Consider the following 14470-nt stretch of genomic DNA (forward strand, 5'->3'; position numbering starts at 1 on the left):
GACCCAATGTGCCAATACATTGTAAGAGACAGTCCCTATCTTGGAAACCTTATACTCTAAATAGAAGGGAATTGAGAGTGACAGAAGAAATAAGCAAAAAGAGAGGTGATTTACTTGTAACATGTGGCACATTAGGAGCCAGAGATGGAAGCCACTTCTCTTTACTCCCAAGGCAGCAACATCTCCTGTGAGTCTTGCTGCCAGTTTCCAAGGAAGGGTCAGCTGTAAGTCTACGTGAAGTCTATATAAATCTCTATAATCTACTATATAATTCAAACAAAAAATTTGCAGTAGTTTTCAAGAAAGCAAAGAAATAGATCTTTTACTTGCACCATTATTAGTTTGCTGGGTTGAGACCTCTTTTTCCACATTTTGTGTTCTGTGTTTTTCCAATTTTAACTCGTTCTGAATTCATTACTTGCTAAAATAAATATAAACATCCATAAATATAAACATGCAGAATTCCTGATTATATTTAATTCAGAAAATATAAACTGAGGAATTATCAACTTCTTCATGAAAATGGTTCCTCTATTTTAGGATTTGAGCCTACATCAGCTCCAGCTCCCTCAGTCCCTGCATGGCAGGGCCGATCAATTGGTACGACCAAGCTCAGGCTGGTGGAATTTTCGGCTTTCCTTGAACAGCAGAGGGATCCTGAATCAGTAAGTGGTGTCCGTGTGTCTGCTGATCTTCAGCTTTTCTCTACTGCTCCCCACCCTCTGAGGATGCTTTCCAGGGTTAAGCCAGATGGAATACTTTACCAACATTTTTTAGTTGAGGTTACCTATCTAAATGTTCAGTCATTCAGTCTCCCTTGATCTTTCATTGTGTCTTAGTGTCCACTCCAAGGTTAGGATTTTATTAATTTTTTTATTTTTAGTAAGTTTTTGGTTTTGTTTCTATTTTCAGTCTGCATACTGTACCTGCAAGGATAGTTTATGAAGTTGGTTGTAATTTACTCCAGTGAGCTTTGGACCTTCATATTAATCATCATATATTTGCCCAGAACATTTGTTAGTAGCACTGTTTCTACTCCATTGCAAATAAATCAAAAGAGCTTCTTTTGGCTCAAAGCTGAGAATTTTTACTGAGATAATTTCTGAAAAGCAAATACTGTCATGAATGGAGATATTAACGGGCCATTCTTGTTCAGATTCCTGGTAAAATGCAGTAGCTTGGAGCAGAGAGCAGCTATCACTTGTTCTTTATAATTCAGCACTGGAAACCATAGCATTTATGGGCTCTGGCCAGGGGTGTTATCCAGGGAGTGTTTACTCTGTATAATGGAGGTTGGAGACATAGCCCAGAAACCTTACAACAGAGGTTGCATTCTGCTGGCAGAGAAACATCCCAGTGAAAACATACACTATTTCAGCTATTCATATACTAAGTATGTGGCAGTGTGTTGGTTTGCTAAATGTCATGTTTTGCCAGGTTGAATTAACTTTGAGGGAGGAAATGTTTGGCAGCAGGTACAGTTATCTCAGCACTAACCTGGCTATTAGATTTTGCAGGGTTTCCCTGGAATCCCTTTGCTTTCCTCTGACCCTGATTCCCAGGCTTTCCAGCACTCATGGCTCTAGCGGGCTAAAGCTTCATCTTAAGTGTCCTCCAGACTAATCCACAGCTGGAATGCCTTCTCCAGCCCCAGCCCTGAGTTCATCCAGACAGTGGTTTGTATTTCCAACACAGAAACACAACATCCAAGGTTTCTCATCGGGCAGCTGCATCAATACACAACTTTTGGAGTCCTTGGCTTGCTGATCCAGTGTAATGTGTCCTGCTGATTTATGGGCTCTGCCATATCCAGATTGCTGCACACCAGGATGTTATGTGTATGCCTTGAGGTTACTGGGAAAACAGGATGTGGCCATGTAAAGCTCAGCGTTACTGTGCTGCTTTATGAATGAAATGGCATGTGAGTGTATTTTGATTTTCTGTTTTGTTAGTATGCCACCTAGTTATCCTTGTTCAATAGGATTTTATAACACAAAACTATTTGCAAAACCCATGGGCTTATATGGTGCAGAGCCTTTGTGTATCTGCATGGCTTTGCATAAAAGAGAGTGAATGAGTTCAGCAACTAAGTAACTTCTATGCTTTTTCCTCTAAGAAAAGTCTCTCAAGAACGCGGGTAACAGACAACATGTGGTTGCCTGTCACACTGCGGGTGCCTGACATGAAACCAGCTGAGTGATGTGAATACATTTGCAACGTGACTGACAGAACAAAACTGAGAAGATGCGGCTTTGGCAGGGTGCAGAGCTGCGGGTCCCGCTCTGCCGTGGTGGCAGGGCTTGGAGCCAGTTGCGCTCACACACGGCGTGTGGGCTCACAGCCTGAGGACGTGTTGGGGCTCTCATTTTTCAGGCAGGTGCAGGCTCTGGGGAATGCAACGCATCCACTTGCAGAGGAAGAGTGGAGGCCTGAACAGAAACACAGCTACTCAGGGCTGCCCCATAAAATACTGTCAGGACTCTTTTAGAGCAAACTAATATTATTTGGAATTCCTGAGGGTGCAGTGAGGCCCACCAGAGCTTGTCCCAGCTTGCAAGCATACTGCTGAGAAACCAGCCTTTTAGATGCAGAGCATTTATGCAGGAGGTTTACTAGAGAAGCAAGAGCATCAAACTACCCAGACTTGTTTTTTAGAACAAGTTACTCATGTGCTATAACATTGCAAAAATGAGACACAAAGAAAAGTCAGTTCTCAGTCATGTGTTCATCCCAAATTAGATTGCTCTTTACACCCATGCTGCAAGTGCCATGGGGCAGGGCTGTGCAGAGACAGCCTGTATGCACCAGGCAGGTGCTGTGGGGAGCTGAGGAATGAGCCCCCATGGGCAGCGTGTCACCACCACTGCCCAGGAATGGGGAGTCAGGAGAAGAGGAAGCATTGCTTAGATCTAAGTAAGTAAATTTGATGATTTGGATCTTAAAGCAAGGGTGTAGAACAGTACGAAAAGTCCTCCTTGGTGAGGGCCAATCCCCAGCCTCATTTAGTGCTGTTGAAAATGGGAATTCTGCCCGTAGTTTCGTACACCTTTGTGTTGCTGCAATGTCTTTGTTGCAGATATGGCTTGTGCATGTAGAAAGGATAGAGTTCTATTACTTTTTAAATAACAAAATCAGCAAGCCAGGCAAGATAACATGTTTTGCACAATGTGCACATGAAGTTATGTAGGCCTGTGATGTGATTGCAGTGTCTCCTGTATGCCAGGATAGGTATGTGCTGCTATGCGAGAGCCATGTAAGAGTTCTCAAGTATCTTCTGAAAAGAGATAGTTACATGTTCATGACACCTCTGACTTTTTACATAAAATGACATAAAGTATTATTTTGATCAAAGGTGTTTCCAACATTTTATTTAAAGAAAGATGACTCTTCCTCCCTCTTGCCCAGCCCTAAACCAAGCCAGAAAGCCTCATAGTAGTGGGGCAAATAGACCAATACCACCTTAAAATGCAACCTGGAGGTTTGCTGAGAAAGGCTTCTTTGACATGGCACCTGGGGCCAGGACTTGATGATCCTGGGAGGCCTCTTGAAGTCTGTATTCCTGTGCAGCAATTAGAAATTTAGGTCTGCCTGCCCATGGTAACTCACAGCACCTTCAATGGGGCTGTGCACAGGCACAAAGGTGAACCCACAGGGAATTATTCACTGTTAAACATTTCTGGGGTTCTTCCAATGGCAATTGGTTTGTAAAGGTACAAAAGCCACTCCATGTCAGGCAGTTATGTTAATTCAGAGTGGGCATTCTAGTGAGTCGGAAATGTGCTCCTTAGAGCCCTTGTGGAGGGCTATTGACTTCTTTCCCCTGTCTAACCACAAACTTGTTCTCTTTACAAAAGAAAAAATTATAGCAAGGAAACAGTAAGCAGCCCGTACTGTGACTGCATGGCAGGAGATAGACCGGGAGACAAGATGGCACGGTTGCAAAACCTTGGAATACTGACTCTGCCATTAAGGATGGATCAAATTGCTTCTCCTTTTACATGAAAATCAATTCAGTTTTCAAATGTCAAGCTGCATTTTCCTTTTGTGGCATTTTGTGGTCAAGTACAATTCCTAAATGGTGCAGAGAAGCTGTACACGTAGGTGCAAGCACCATCATTTCAGTTACCTTTTTGCTTACCCTATATGCCTATACTGTTGCTTTCAAGATAGGTTTTCCTTAATGAAGGCTTTCCATTTTTACTGCAGTGGTTCTGTGAAAGCTCAGGACAAATGCTTAAACCAAGTAATCCTGTGTTCCCTAACAAATATAAACTGAGTATGCAAGCAGATGAGAAGGGATCTAGGCAATTGATTGTTACACAAGTAGCTATAAAATGCGAAGACTCTAACTCTGAAATGATGATAATTCCAGTTGTTTTATTGTATAGATGTTCAAGCTGCCTTTTCAATCAGGAAAAAACCCTGCACCACCCAACAATAACAGCCATTTCTTCTCTTCCTCTTCGAGGTTTCTCACTCTTGCTGCCACATCCATTTTAAGTGCAAGCACTTCAGGCAGCTTTTGTCTAAAATATCTATATAGGGCTATAAAGACCATGTCTGATGGGCATTTTCAGTATTAATCCACCTATCTAAAGCATCAGATTGTGTTAGGTCCAAATTTCAAAATGTATTTTAGAAAGTGGTGAAGAAATAAAATATTCTTTATGTTTTAATTCAAGTTTTATTGTTGTTGTAAAAGGGCTTTGCGAGCCCAGGGAGAATTGTGCCTGAGAACCAGAAAGTGAAAGCAATTGCTCAAGGGCCATAAAACCAGGCTGCTGTCATTAGCCAAATGCAGTAAAATTCACCAAAGTTAATCAAACCACCTAAGTGATGAAAAATAGATGAGATCCTTTCAAAAGAAGCCCTCCATCTTTGAACAGTATCCATTGTTACAAACATCTTTTATCCTTTCTGTATTCCCTGTTAACAGTATAAAAAGCAGTTCAGCATTTTGGTCGTAAGGAAGCCTTCAGTTTAGCATCTTAGTAATGTGAAAGGACGAGGAAGCAAACCCACATTAGGATGAACATCTTGGAGTGGCAGACTGTCTGAATGCAAGGGTCATTTATTTTGCAGCGCTGAAGAGCGACTGGCCCTGGGAAGCGAATGTCCTCTGTGAAGTGTTCATACTCAGGTGTCTGTAGTTACAGGTGCCAAGAAACGACTTCAAGGGGGTCCAGTACTGACACAGGCTCCAATCTTGGAATCGCAGCAGAGCTCTTGCCCAGCCATGTTCCTGGGGAACCCCATGGAGATGTGGCAGGAGGCCCCAGCCCAGATGTGGGGTCCAGGGCTTAGGTCCCGGGGTGAAAATATGGGCAGAGAGACTGAGACCAGTTTATTCCTTGAAGTTGGCCCATGTTGAGTGCTGATGTTGTGTGGAAAGACTTCTGGGGCCTCACTGCGCTTGCTGCTGCCTTCACAGACGGTCTCTCCCTTTCTTCAAACCCCACCGTTGCTGCTTGAAGTCTCTCAGCAAAATTGAAAGTGCTGATTTTACATAACTGAAGGAGAGCGCTGGTGCCCGCAGCAATGAGGCGGGTACCGCAGCCCTGCCTATGTCCCAGCCTGTGCGCTCACACAGCCCAAGCACTGGAAGCAACCAGGGTAGGGGCAGGTTCCTCACCAGGGAGATGTGAAAACAAGGAGGAGGGAAGGAGCAAGCGTGTGAGGCTGTGGGGTTGCTGGTGTGGAGCCTGGGTGCACAGCCCCTGTAGTGAGCCCAGGAGAGGTAAAATCAGGGGGTCACCACAGTGGGGGGCCGGCTACCTCCCACAGCCTTGCACTGTGCCATGTCCGTAGGGAGGAGGAGCTGGGAGGTGTGTGGGTTGGGCTGGCACTGGCTGAGTGGCGTGGTATGACTGTTCATCTCCCCTTCCCTGCCTGTGTACTGAACCCATGTGTTCACCCCAGTGACTTTACACCTGGCAGTGCCACTGCCCCACATTGTCCATCTTGTTCCATTGCAGCCTCCCTGCTACACCCACCCTAGAACTGTTCAGCTGGGCTGCAAAGTCAAGCTCTCCAAAGTTGGGAGCTGTCCTCTACAATGCAGCAGTTAATTACATGCTCCCATTTATTTGTTTCTGCTTCATTCAGTGTAGATGGCCCTTCTTTGATAAGCAACGATTCAGTAGTTTGTTTTCTTCTGGTGTTGAAATGCGTGGCCCTGTGCCCTGCTCACTCTGCACTCTCTAACCTCTCCTCCAAACAGAATTTGTAATTCCTCCATTTGCATTTCACAGATGTATTAGTGCAGTCATTTTTTTGATGAAGGAGCATTATTACTCGCATTTGACAAACCAAGAAGTTCAGGTGCAAAAGAATGAATGGGCCACTGATTTTGAGGGTCCCCTTTGATTTGTCATGAGCCTGATTTTGCAGAATACTTAGCATTATTGAGGACTTCCTATATTCAGGCATAATTTTCCCATCTGAGCACTCAGCAATTCTGGAATTGGGACTGCAGGGTCTCAAATCAGACAGGCCAGAACTGAAGGATTCCTCTTCACTGTTACAGGAAAGCTGATGAAAATGTTGTGCGAGCACCTTGCTCAACCAGCAAGTCCCAGCTTCACACTGGGACTCCTGTAGCATTAGCTGGAAAGTGTTGGGCAACATTAATTTGTCAGGGCTGAGAACTGCCCTCATTCATCACCTACCTCCCCGTTTCTGCAACCATAACATAGCCAAAGATCTTTTACTTCACATTCCTGATGAATTTCCTGAGCAGACCCAGGCAGGAGTCTGAATGGATGGAGATCCTCAAAACACTGGGCTGACCTTGCAGTTGTATCTTAGCATACAAGCACAGAAAGTTCAATTAACATTTCACATGAAAACATTAAAAATCTCACTGGCAGGAGTTGCTACAGGCTCCAGTTATAGCTTTGAAATGTTACAAATATAACTTCCAGTCTGGTTTAGTGGCAGACGACAGCAACAGGAATAGAATATTCACTTACCAGCGTTGTGGTAGAAATAGGAGAAATTGTTGTCAGACCAAGTGATTTTCTTACATCAGCAGGAAATTAAAGACCTCCAGATTTACCAGATAGAGAGAGACAGCAGAGCTGAGGCTGGGCACAGGTCAGAACCACACGCAGGCTGACGATACAGCAGTGATTGTTTGCAATCAGCCCACCCCACCTGGCTCCTGTTTCCCTCCAAAAGTGCAGTAGCTGCGCAGGCAGCAGTACCTACTTAAAAGATGGGTTGGACTGCTCTGTGGAGGTACAGATGGAATCACTGCCCAGTGCCAGGCACTTGAGCAGTGTGAAAGGGTTGGCTTCACATCTGCACTTTAGCCACCTCTGTTTAATAAAGAACTTGGTCCTATACAGGCTTGTCAAGGCTTGGTGTTAGCCCCACAAGCATGGGGAAGCACAGGAATGTGGCAAAGGGAGCTGTAGCAATTCACAAACCTGCATTTCATGCACTGGAAAGGCTGTTGCCTTAGAATGTAAGTGCAAAATTGATGAGGAACTGTTACAAATACATATTCTGGCTGATAAAACAAATGTAGGTGGTTTGTCTTTGTTCTGCACCAGCTTAAATGCTTGCATCCCCTGCCATTGGCAATTTGTCTTGGTTCTTTTAAATTCCTAAATGGATTATAATTTTTTCTTGTGGTATTATTTGACAACAGTCATATTTCATGGCTTTACTACATTCTTTGCATAGTTAGAATTTCTTTAAGGAAAGGAGCTCAGTAAGAGGTGGCCATCTCCAGGGCATGTCGTGTAATGCAGATGCTGAAGGCAGCTGAAAATGTTCTTTGTATTTTTCTGCAGTTTTTATCCTCAGGAAATACAGGATTTGACCTGTGATGGTTTGCAGCATCTAAAGCACATTAATACCCCAATGCCAGATGCAAATCCTTTAAATGCTGTCGTGTGAGTAAATTCCTCAGCACCTAATGTACTTCAGTGGCTCTGGAATACTCAGTCTAAAATAACAGTGAATTCACAATATAATGAGGATTTTTTTAAGCTTTCAGGCACTAATTGGCTCAAAAATATGAGCATAAAACTTAGCTTCTTTGCTTTTATCTGTGCATTAATTCCTGTCATGGAATATGTTTGTATAAAACCAGTAGGGATCATTTCTGTATCGATTTACCCTGCTCTGAATATTAGATTATCATTTGTTAGTTCATAGAAATATGCCACATCTAATTAGGTTAGTAATGATCGTACTTAGCATAGGAATTGCAGCAACATAAGGAGAAAATAATCACACACTGCAGTATCAAAATAAACATTTCTGTCCTAAGAATGTTGTCAGGTGATGTCATACCATCTGTCCTGCTGTACCCGCTCGGAAATTTTGCTGCAGCAGCATCTGGTGCTTTGGCGAGCTTCACAGACAACTGTCGTAGCTTTACAGCTGCCTTTAACTTTGTTTTTACATTTAAACAGCATTAAGACTTCATGCTTCATGTTCCTATAAATGTGTTTGCTTTTACCAAAGTTCGGGATACTGAGTAATTTGTGTGTTTTCCTAGTTTGCAGGAAAGGTGCATGAATTGTCTTGGGAATTTGCAGGGGCCAGATAGAGCTCTCCCTTTCTCCTTCACTCCCCAGCCACCTTTGGGAATGGGAGAGAAGCACCCTTCTGGGGAGGATACTTCCCAGGGTGCAGAGAACATGAGCCCTCAGTTCTGTTCCTATAGAAATGTGGCTATTTTTACAACCTGGAACAACTCAGCAGAGAAGGCTGAGAGGAGACAATCCCAAATTAAATAATAACCTGATCACTAATGGTTGGAATGGTTTTTCAAGCCCTTACTCTGAATGAGAAGCTTTGGGGCATCTTACATCCCCGGGGAGAGCACAGCTAGGCACTCCTAGGCAGGTTAGAAAGGTGCTGGGGGGGGGTTGGGAGGTAATTTTTCAGAGGAGACTGAAGTGCTTATCTCTACTGGGGAATTCTCATCATTCTCCTTGAAAAATGGAGGTGTTTGCCTGCTCTCAGATAGGCTTCTGTACATAGCCAAGTTCAATGACCTGGTCTGTGCCCTGTCCTCCTGCACTTTGCCCCTCATAGTTCAGGAGAGTGACAGGAGCAGGTTTCTGAACCTCCCTTTCTTGTGTTCCTGGCAGTTCCAGCTATAGGGGACCCTGATATATTTTACTAAGTTTTTCAGTTGTCGGTAAGAGACATAAGAAATGTTCAGCATGACTTCTAGCTCTTTACTCACAGTACTGCCAGCTGAATATGTGACAACAGGATTCAGAACACAAAAGCTGGAGCCATGGTGCTTCCTCATATCACTTTTGCCACTACTGGGTAAAGTAACATGTTAAATCTGACCACAGACACTGTTATGGTAGGAGCTCATGGTTGCAACCAGTACTATTTCTTGATGGTGTCTAAGTGATCAGTGTGCTGCAAGCTAAAGCAGTGCTGGGTGAGGGCTAGCTGGCACACAGTCATGGGCACACTCCTGTATGCATGCATTCAGCTTGTCACTGCCCATTTATTTCTCTGCCATGCCTGTTTTCCTCTTCAAGGCAGAAACAGCTTCTTTGGATCAGTTCTGCCCCTTTTGGGCTCTACCTGCACTAACTAAAGGCTGGGCAAGTTTTCCATTTATGCACAGAAGCAGCTTGGCTGGTACTCTTGTTGAAGAGGGCTACAAGGAAAATCTGTGGAACTGGTGCTCTCAGACTTGGACTGGCTTGTGCAAACACCTTAGTAAAGTGTTACACTTCCCTTTTTCCTTCCACAGAATTAAAACAGAAATACAACCCTGTAAAAAAAGCACAGACTAGATCTCATTTTTGGCCTATACACAGATGAGTGATCTCTGATTCTAAATTCTGATTTCACTGTACTGGATGATTTTTAAATAGATTTCAGTTTTAATTTCCTAAGTGCAGAAATCTAGCCAGTCCATTTCCTTTTCCCCAGAGTTTTGGACATCTGCTGGGGAAGACTCTGCTTACACCAAAAGAAGGCTTTGAGTGGTTGTCCAATTAATTTAGATTTGTCATTTCAATTTGTTCATTCAGCAGGTATATTGTAAACAAAACAGCTTAAATGAGGTCTGCTTGGGGCTTTTAAATATTTTATCTGTGCTTAGCTGTTGGGAATTGCCCCTTTATACAGCATCTGTTCAATATGACAGGGTTTTCTAGTGTTCAGTGACTATGTATCAGCTTTCCTTTAATTAAGTTAGCAAAATGTTTTGTGATCTGCATGGTTAAAAACACCAGTGTTCAATCCTGGCACTCTTGAGCTCCTTCACTCTGCTCACCTGACACTGTGAGCTGCTGACTGCCGGAGGGTCTTTGGGGTTCATCCTTCTGCTTCCGTTTCAGGTGCTGAGAGGTGCTGTCCTCTTGGAGAAACGGCAGCCCCTAAAAGTGCGTGTTGGGTTCAGCGGGGAGCTGCTGTGGATTGCACCAGGCCACGGATTTCCCCCAGGCAGGGAAGGGGTTGCTGAGGCGATTGCTGTGATTATAATGAGGTGTGATGGGATGAAGTTAGGAAATAGGAAATTGAAGCTGAATGTGTTTTGGCAGAGATGGTCATCCATGGAGCTAGCTCCCGAGGGAAGTGGTAAAAGTTTGGCTCTTTAATATTACATGGGTCAAAATACTGGAGAACACATAATGAGGACGACTTCTACATTAACGGCAACACAGGGTAGCTGACATTCTTGTTATTGTCATTCTGCAGTTAAAGGAAAATCCCTTCCATTTCTATTAGTTAAGTGGCATTAGCCTATGCTATAGTTTGAGGCTGGGCTTTTTTAATCGACAAACAGGAGGTGTGTATGTGTGGGCTCTGTGGCACTAGCAGAAATTCAGGCTCTGAGGAGATGGGACATTAAAAGGCATGGTTTAAAGGAGAAAGAGGCTTTTCTGGTGAGCATATTCATCTTCTTATGCTTTGCAAAGGGCTCTTTATCACCATGCTGCCACTGGGTCTTTCTGCGTGCGCTACTCTCTTGAAGATGACCATGTTTTCTGGTTTTGCAGTGGAGACACGGGTTTTTGATGTTGATTCTTGTTCACAAGGGGCTAGGACACAGTCACTAAAGCTGCTCATGGAAATCATACTGCAGAAAAATCATAGTCCCAGAAGTAATGTCTGAGTCATTTAATCCCTCAAAGCACTCTACCCTCCACAGGAGCACACACAGACCCATGCCAAAATCAACCTCTGTTCTTTTTGTACAGCACTGATTTTCCTGTTTCTTTCTTGCAGTACAATAAACACCTCTTCGTACACATTGGACACGCTAACCATTCTTACAGCGACCCGTTGCTTGAGTCAGTGGACATTCGTCAGATTTATGACAAATTCCCTGAGAAGAAGGGTGGTCTGAAGGAACTGTTTGGGAAGGGGCCCCAAAATGCTTTCTTCCTCGTAAAATTCTGGGTGAGTAACACATGACATGGAGAACCTGTCTCATTGCTAAGGCCTGTGTTAGCACCCTTCAGGGTGCCTGTGGAAATTTCTTTGGTTGTCATTTAAAAGTGCAAAGCTGTATATCATTCAGGTAGAACACTGGCCCAGAGCCACTCTTGTTGACAGCTCCACAAGAAGTCTGTGTTGCAGACAACACGCAAAGGCAGATGCGTGCCTCAGCTGTGCTTGACGCAGCTGCTGGGCAGGAGCAAACAGGTACTGAGCGCCCTGGGCTGGAAATGGGGAACTGCCATCTAGTGGTCCAAGGAAAGTGGGAAAGCTGCAGGAATTGAGACTGCTTTTTGGTGAATCAGATGTTAAATCCTTGCCAAATGCAGATAATACAAGCATCAGTCCTGCAATTGGTCCACACTTATGCAGATAAGACTAAGCAGGATTTGATCTGAGTGAACACCAGGACAACTGTGAGCCTGGAAGGGTTCCAGGATATTTCTTAAACAGTTTCTGGTTGCTAGAGCACATCTGCTTTACCCTTGTCTTTCTGTTAGTCAGCCGTGAGACTCTGCTCCAGACGTATCTGTTCATATCAGTTGTGAGTTAGAGTAAAAAAAGAAATTGAATGGAAGGCTGAGATGTTGTATATTGATCCAGTTGTGCTAAATTTCATTGACACATCAGATTCTTCTTATTATATGTACAAAATCTCATGTTAGTGATGCTAAAGGTTCATCCAAAAGGTTCATCACATCTCCAGACTGGACCTTGTACTTATGTTAAAGCTTTTTCCAGTTGGAGTATTTTTGGTGGTATGCTCCTTTTCATAGCAACAGTTATCATCTAAGTATTTTAAATTTGTCTTTGAAAACCTGGGCATATTTAGGTTTAATTACAGGGTGGACAGGTCGAGGCTGAAACCAGGAAAGGTTGGTCTGGAGTCACTGCTTATGGTCAGGTTTCTTTGTGTTTATTGCTTTCAGTTAACGTTTCTCTGTGACCTGAAATACCCTCCACCTTGTACGTAGCCCAGACTTCATATTTGCCAAGAGTTTCTGTGGCTCCAGATTTTTTGGAACTGGGAACTGGGAATGAGGAGGGCTCTGTTTTCCCAAATATGGGTGTAGAAGGAGCTGTGCTGCACTGCGGAAGAAATCCTCTGAGAAAATCATGGGGCTTAAAACTGGGCGTAGGAGCTGTAGACCAAGCATTTGAGGGCTGGCTGAGGAAGGGGGGCAGAAACAGAAGGTAGCGCAAAACTGAAGCTGAAATATAGCAGGTACCAGGAGCATGGTAAAAGCAGGTGAGCATGTAGAGTCAGAAAGCAGGAGGAAGAGGGAGCATTTGGGATGAGGAGTCTGCAGGGATACATAGGGGTGGAAGCATGCAGCAGAAACAGGTATGAGAGGTGGGAACAGGACAAGCGTGAGGGCAGAAGAAACCTGTCTACAGAGGAATAGACTTTGGAGGACTAAATACATTTCCTTGCAAAACTTGGGCTTGAACTGAGGACCATCATTTCACCAATCCTCATTGTGTAATAAATGTTTGCTAAGCCCATGGGCAAAAATAAGTGTCACTTGTCTGTTCTCAGTTCCCACAGACAGTGATAAGCCTCACTTTATATTAGACATGGAAGCAGCAGAGATCTGTAGTACAGATGTGTACTGATGTTGTATAGTCTGCTTTTTCTCAATGTGGAAACTGATTTTCAGGCATGCTGAATGCTCAAAGATGTATCTAAAGACAGCAGAGATTTCTTTGGATCGTTAAGGTCCATGTTGTACTCATGACTTTGAAAATTCATGCACAGCGTTCTCTGCTTGACCTCCTACAATCAGTGCGCACCTTTAACACTCTTGCCTCAGTTCCACCTCTGTAATATGGGGGTGATACCATCCCTTCAGCTGAGGTGATCACTGACAAAAACACTTACAGCTGTTTATAAAAATCAAGGTAATGCCATGAAGAAAACCTTTATAAAATTAGTAATTCTCTGTTCAGCACAGGTTTTGAGTAGCATGCAAGGGAACAGGGACTGGGCCACGCTGCGTAATAAGTATTTTATAGATGCTCAGAGGGTGAGTGTGCAGTCGTGTAGCTAAAGACTGTATCATGATGCAGTTCAGCAGTCAGGTTGGGAGGCAACTTCAACATTTCCTAACCTCACAGGGCCTTCCAATATAATGGTCTTTTAATTCTGTGTTGTATTAACTTAGAGACTAAAATCCATACAGTGCTAACATCCTTCTGAGTTACACATTAAAAATGTGGTGAGAATGTCTTCCTGATATATGACCTTAAAATAGGCCAGTGGATTTTCTCTTTCATTGAGTGAGCAAAGGGAAGGTGCCAGGGGCAGTGTTTGGGTGTCATGATGAATGCCCTTTTAGGAATAAACTTCACACCAGTGCTCCCCATCTAGAAATACGTATAGGAAAATCAGAAGAAGGTTGTGTAATGAGTTATGGTAAAGAGATCCTAAGCTGTCAGCTCACTGTCCTTCATTTCTTTTACCCCAATAGGGTATTTTTTTAGAAAAAAGGGTGTTGTTCCCATATTTATGGGGAGTGTTGAGAAACTGTTCTAAACAGCCACCTATTTCCAGTGTAAAGCTGACAAAGGTTGCTGACAGTGGTGTTGACCCTATCAGCAACATCAAGTTTATTAATATGGAAATAGATTTTTTTGTATTCTTGTCCTTTTGAATTAAGTATCTACTTCTGAGTCAGAATCCATCTCTCCTTATGATCCGCTACCTCCTCCTACTCTGAAAGTTCAATTTTTCCCACGTTCTGTTCATGTGGTGTGGTTATTGCTTACTCACAACACCCTCTCTCACCCTTTATTTAACCATTTCCCCTTTCCCATCCTTTCTGTTGTTTTCTCCCTTCATTATCATTTAACCTTCTATAGTTTGCTCAGTGCTGTAAGCTAGTGCATCTCAGCATCAGTGTCCAGTGACAGCCTCCCATTTTGGTGGAACTCGATTGTAACAGGAGTAAAAGAAGAACATGAATTTGTGTCACATAAATTAAGTACAGGTGAGCAAGCACTGTAAAGAGAATTTACAAAAGAAAACTAGGGA

At 43.5% G+C, this 14470-nt stretch overlaps 1 protein-coding gene across 8 annotated transcripts in view; it reads left to right on the forward strand.

Moving 5' to 3' along the window:
- TEAD1 (TEA domain transcription factor 1) overlaps nt 1-14470 on the forward strand; it is a 162687-nt gene that overhangs the window by 131757 nt on the left and 16460 nt on the right. For all 8 annotated transcript variants that reach the window (XM_057418298.1, XM_057418297.1, XM_057418303.1 and 5 more), the window contains 2 exons: nt 541-665; nt 11224-11397. In XM_057418298.1, the coding sequence (XP_057274281.1) occupies nt 541-665; nt 11224-11397 (299 nt within the window). The remainder of the gene's footprint in view (nt 1-540; nt 666-11223; nt 11398-14470) is intronic.

Source organism: Pezoporus wallicus, unplaced genomic scaffold (genome assembly GCF_028554395.1).
Source record: "Pezoporus wallicus isolate ANWC-B61680 ecotype Strahan unplaced genomic scaffold, APGP_CSIRO_Pwel_v1 contig_2025, whole genome shotgun sequence".
Lineage (NCBI taxonomy): Eukaryota > Metazoa > Chordata > Aves > Psittaciformes > Psittacidae > Pezoporus > Pezoporus wallicus.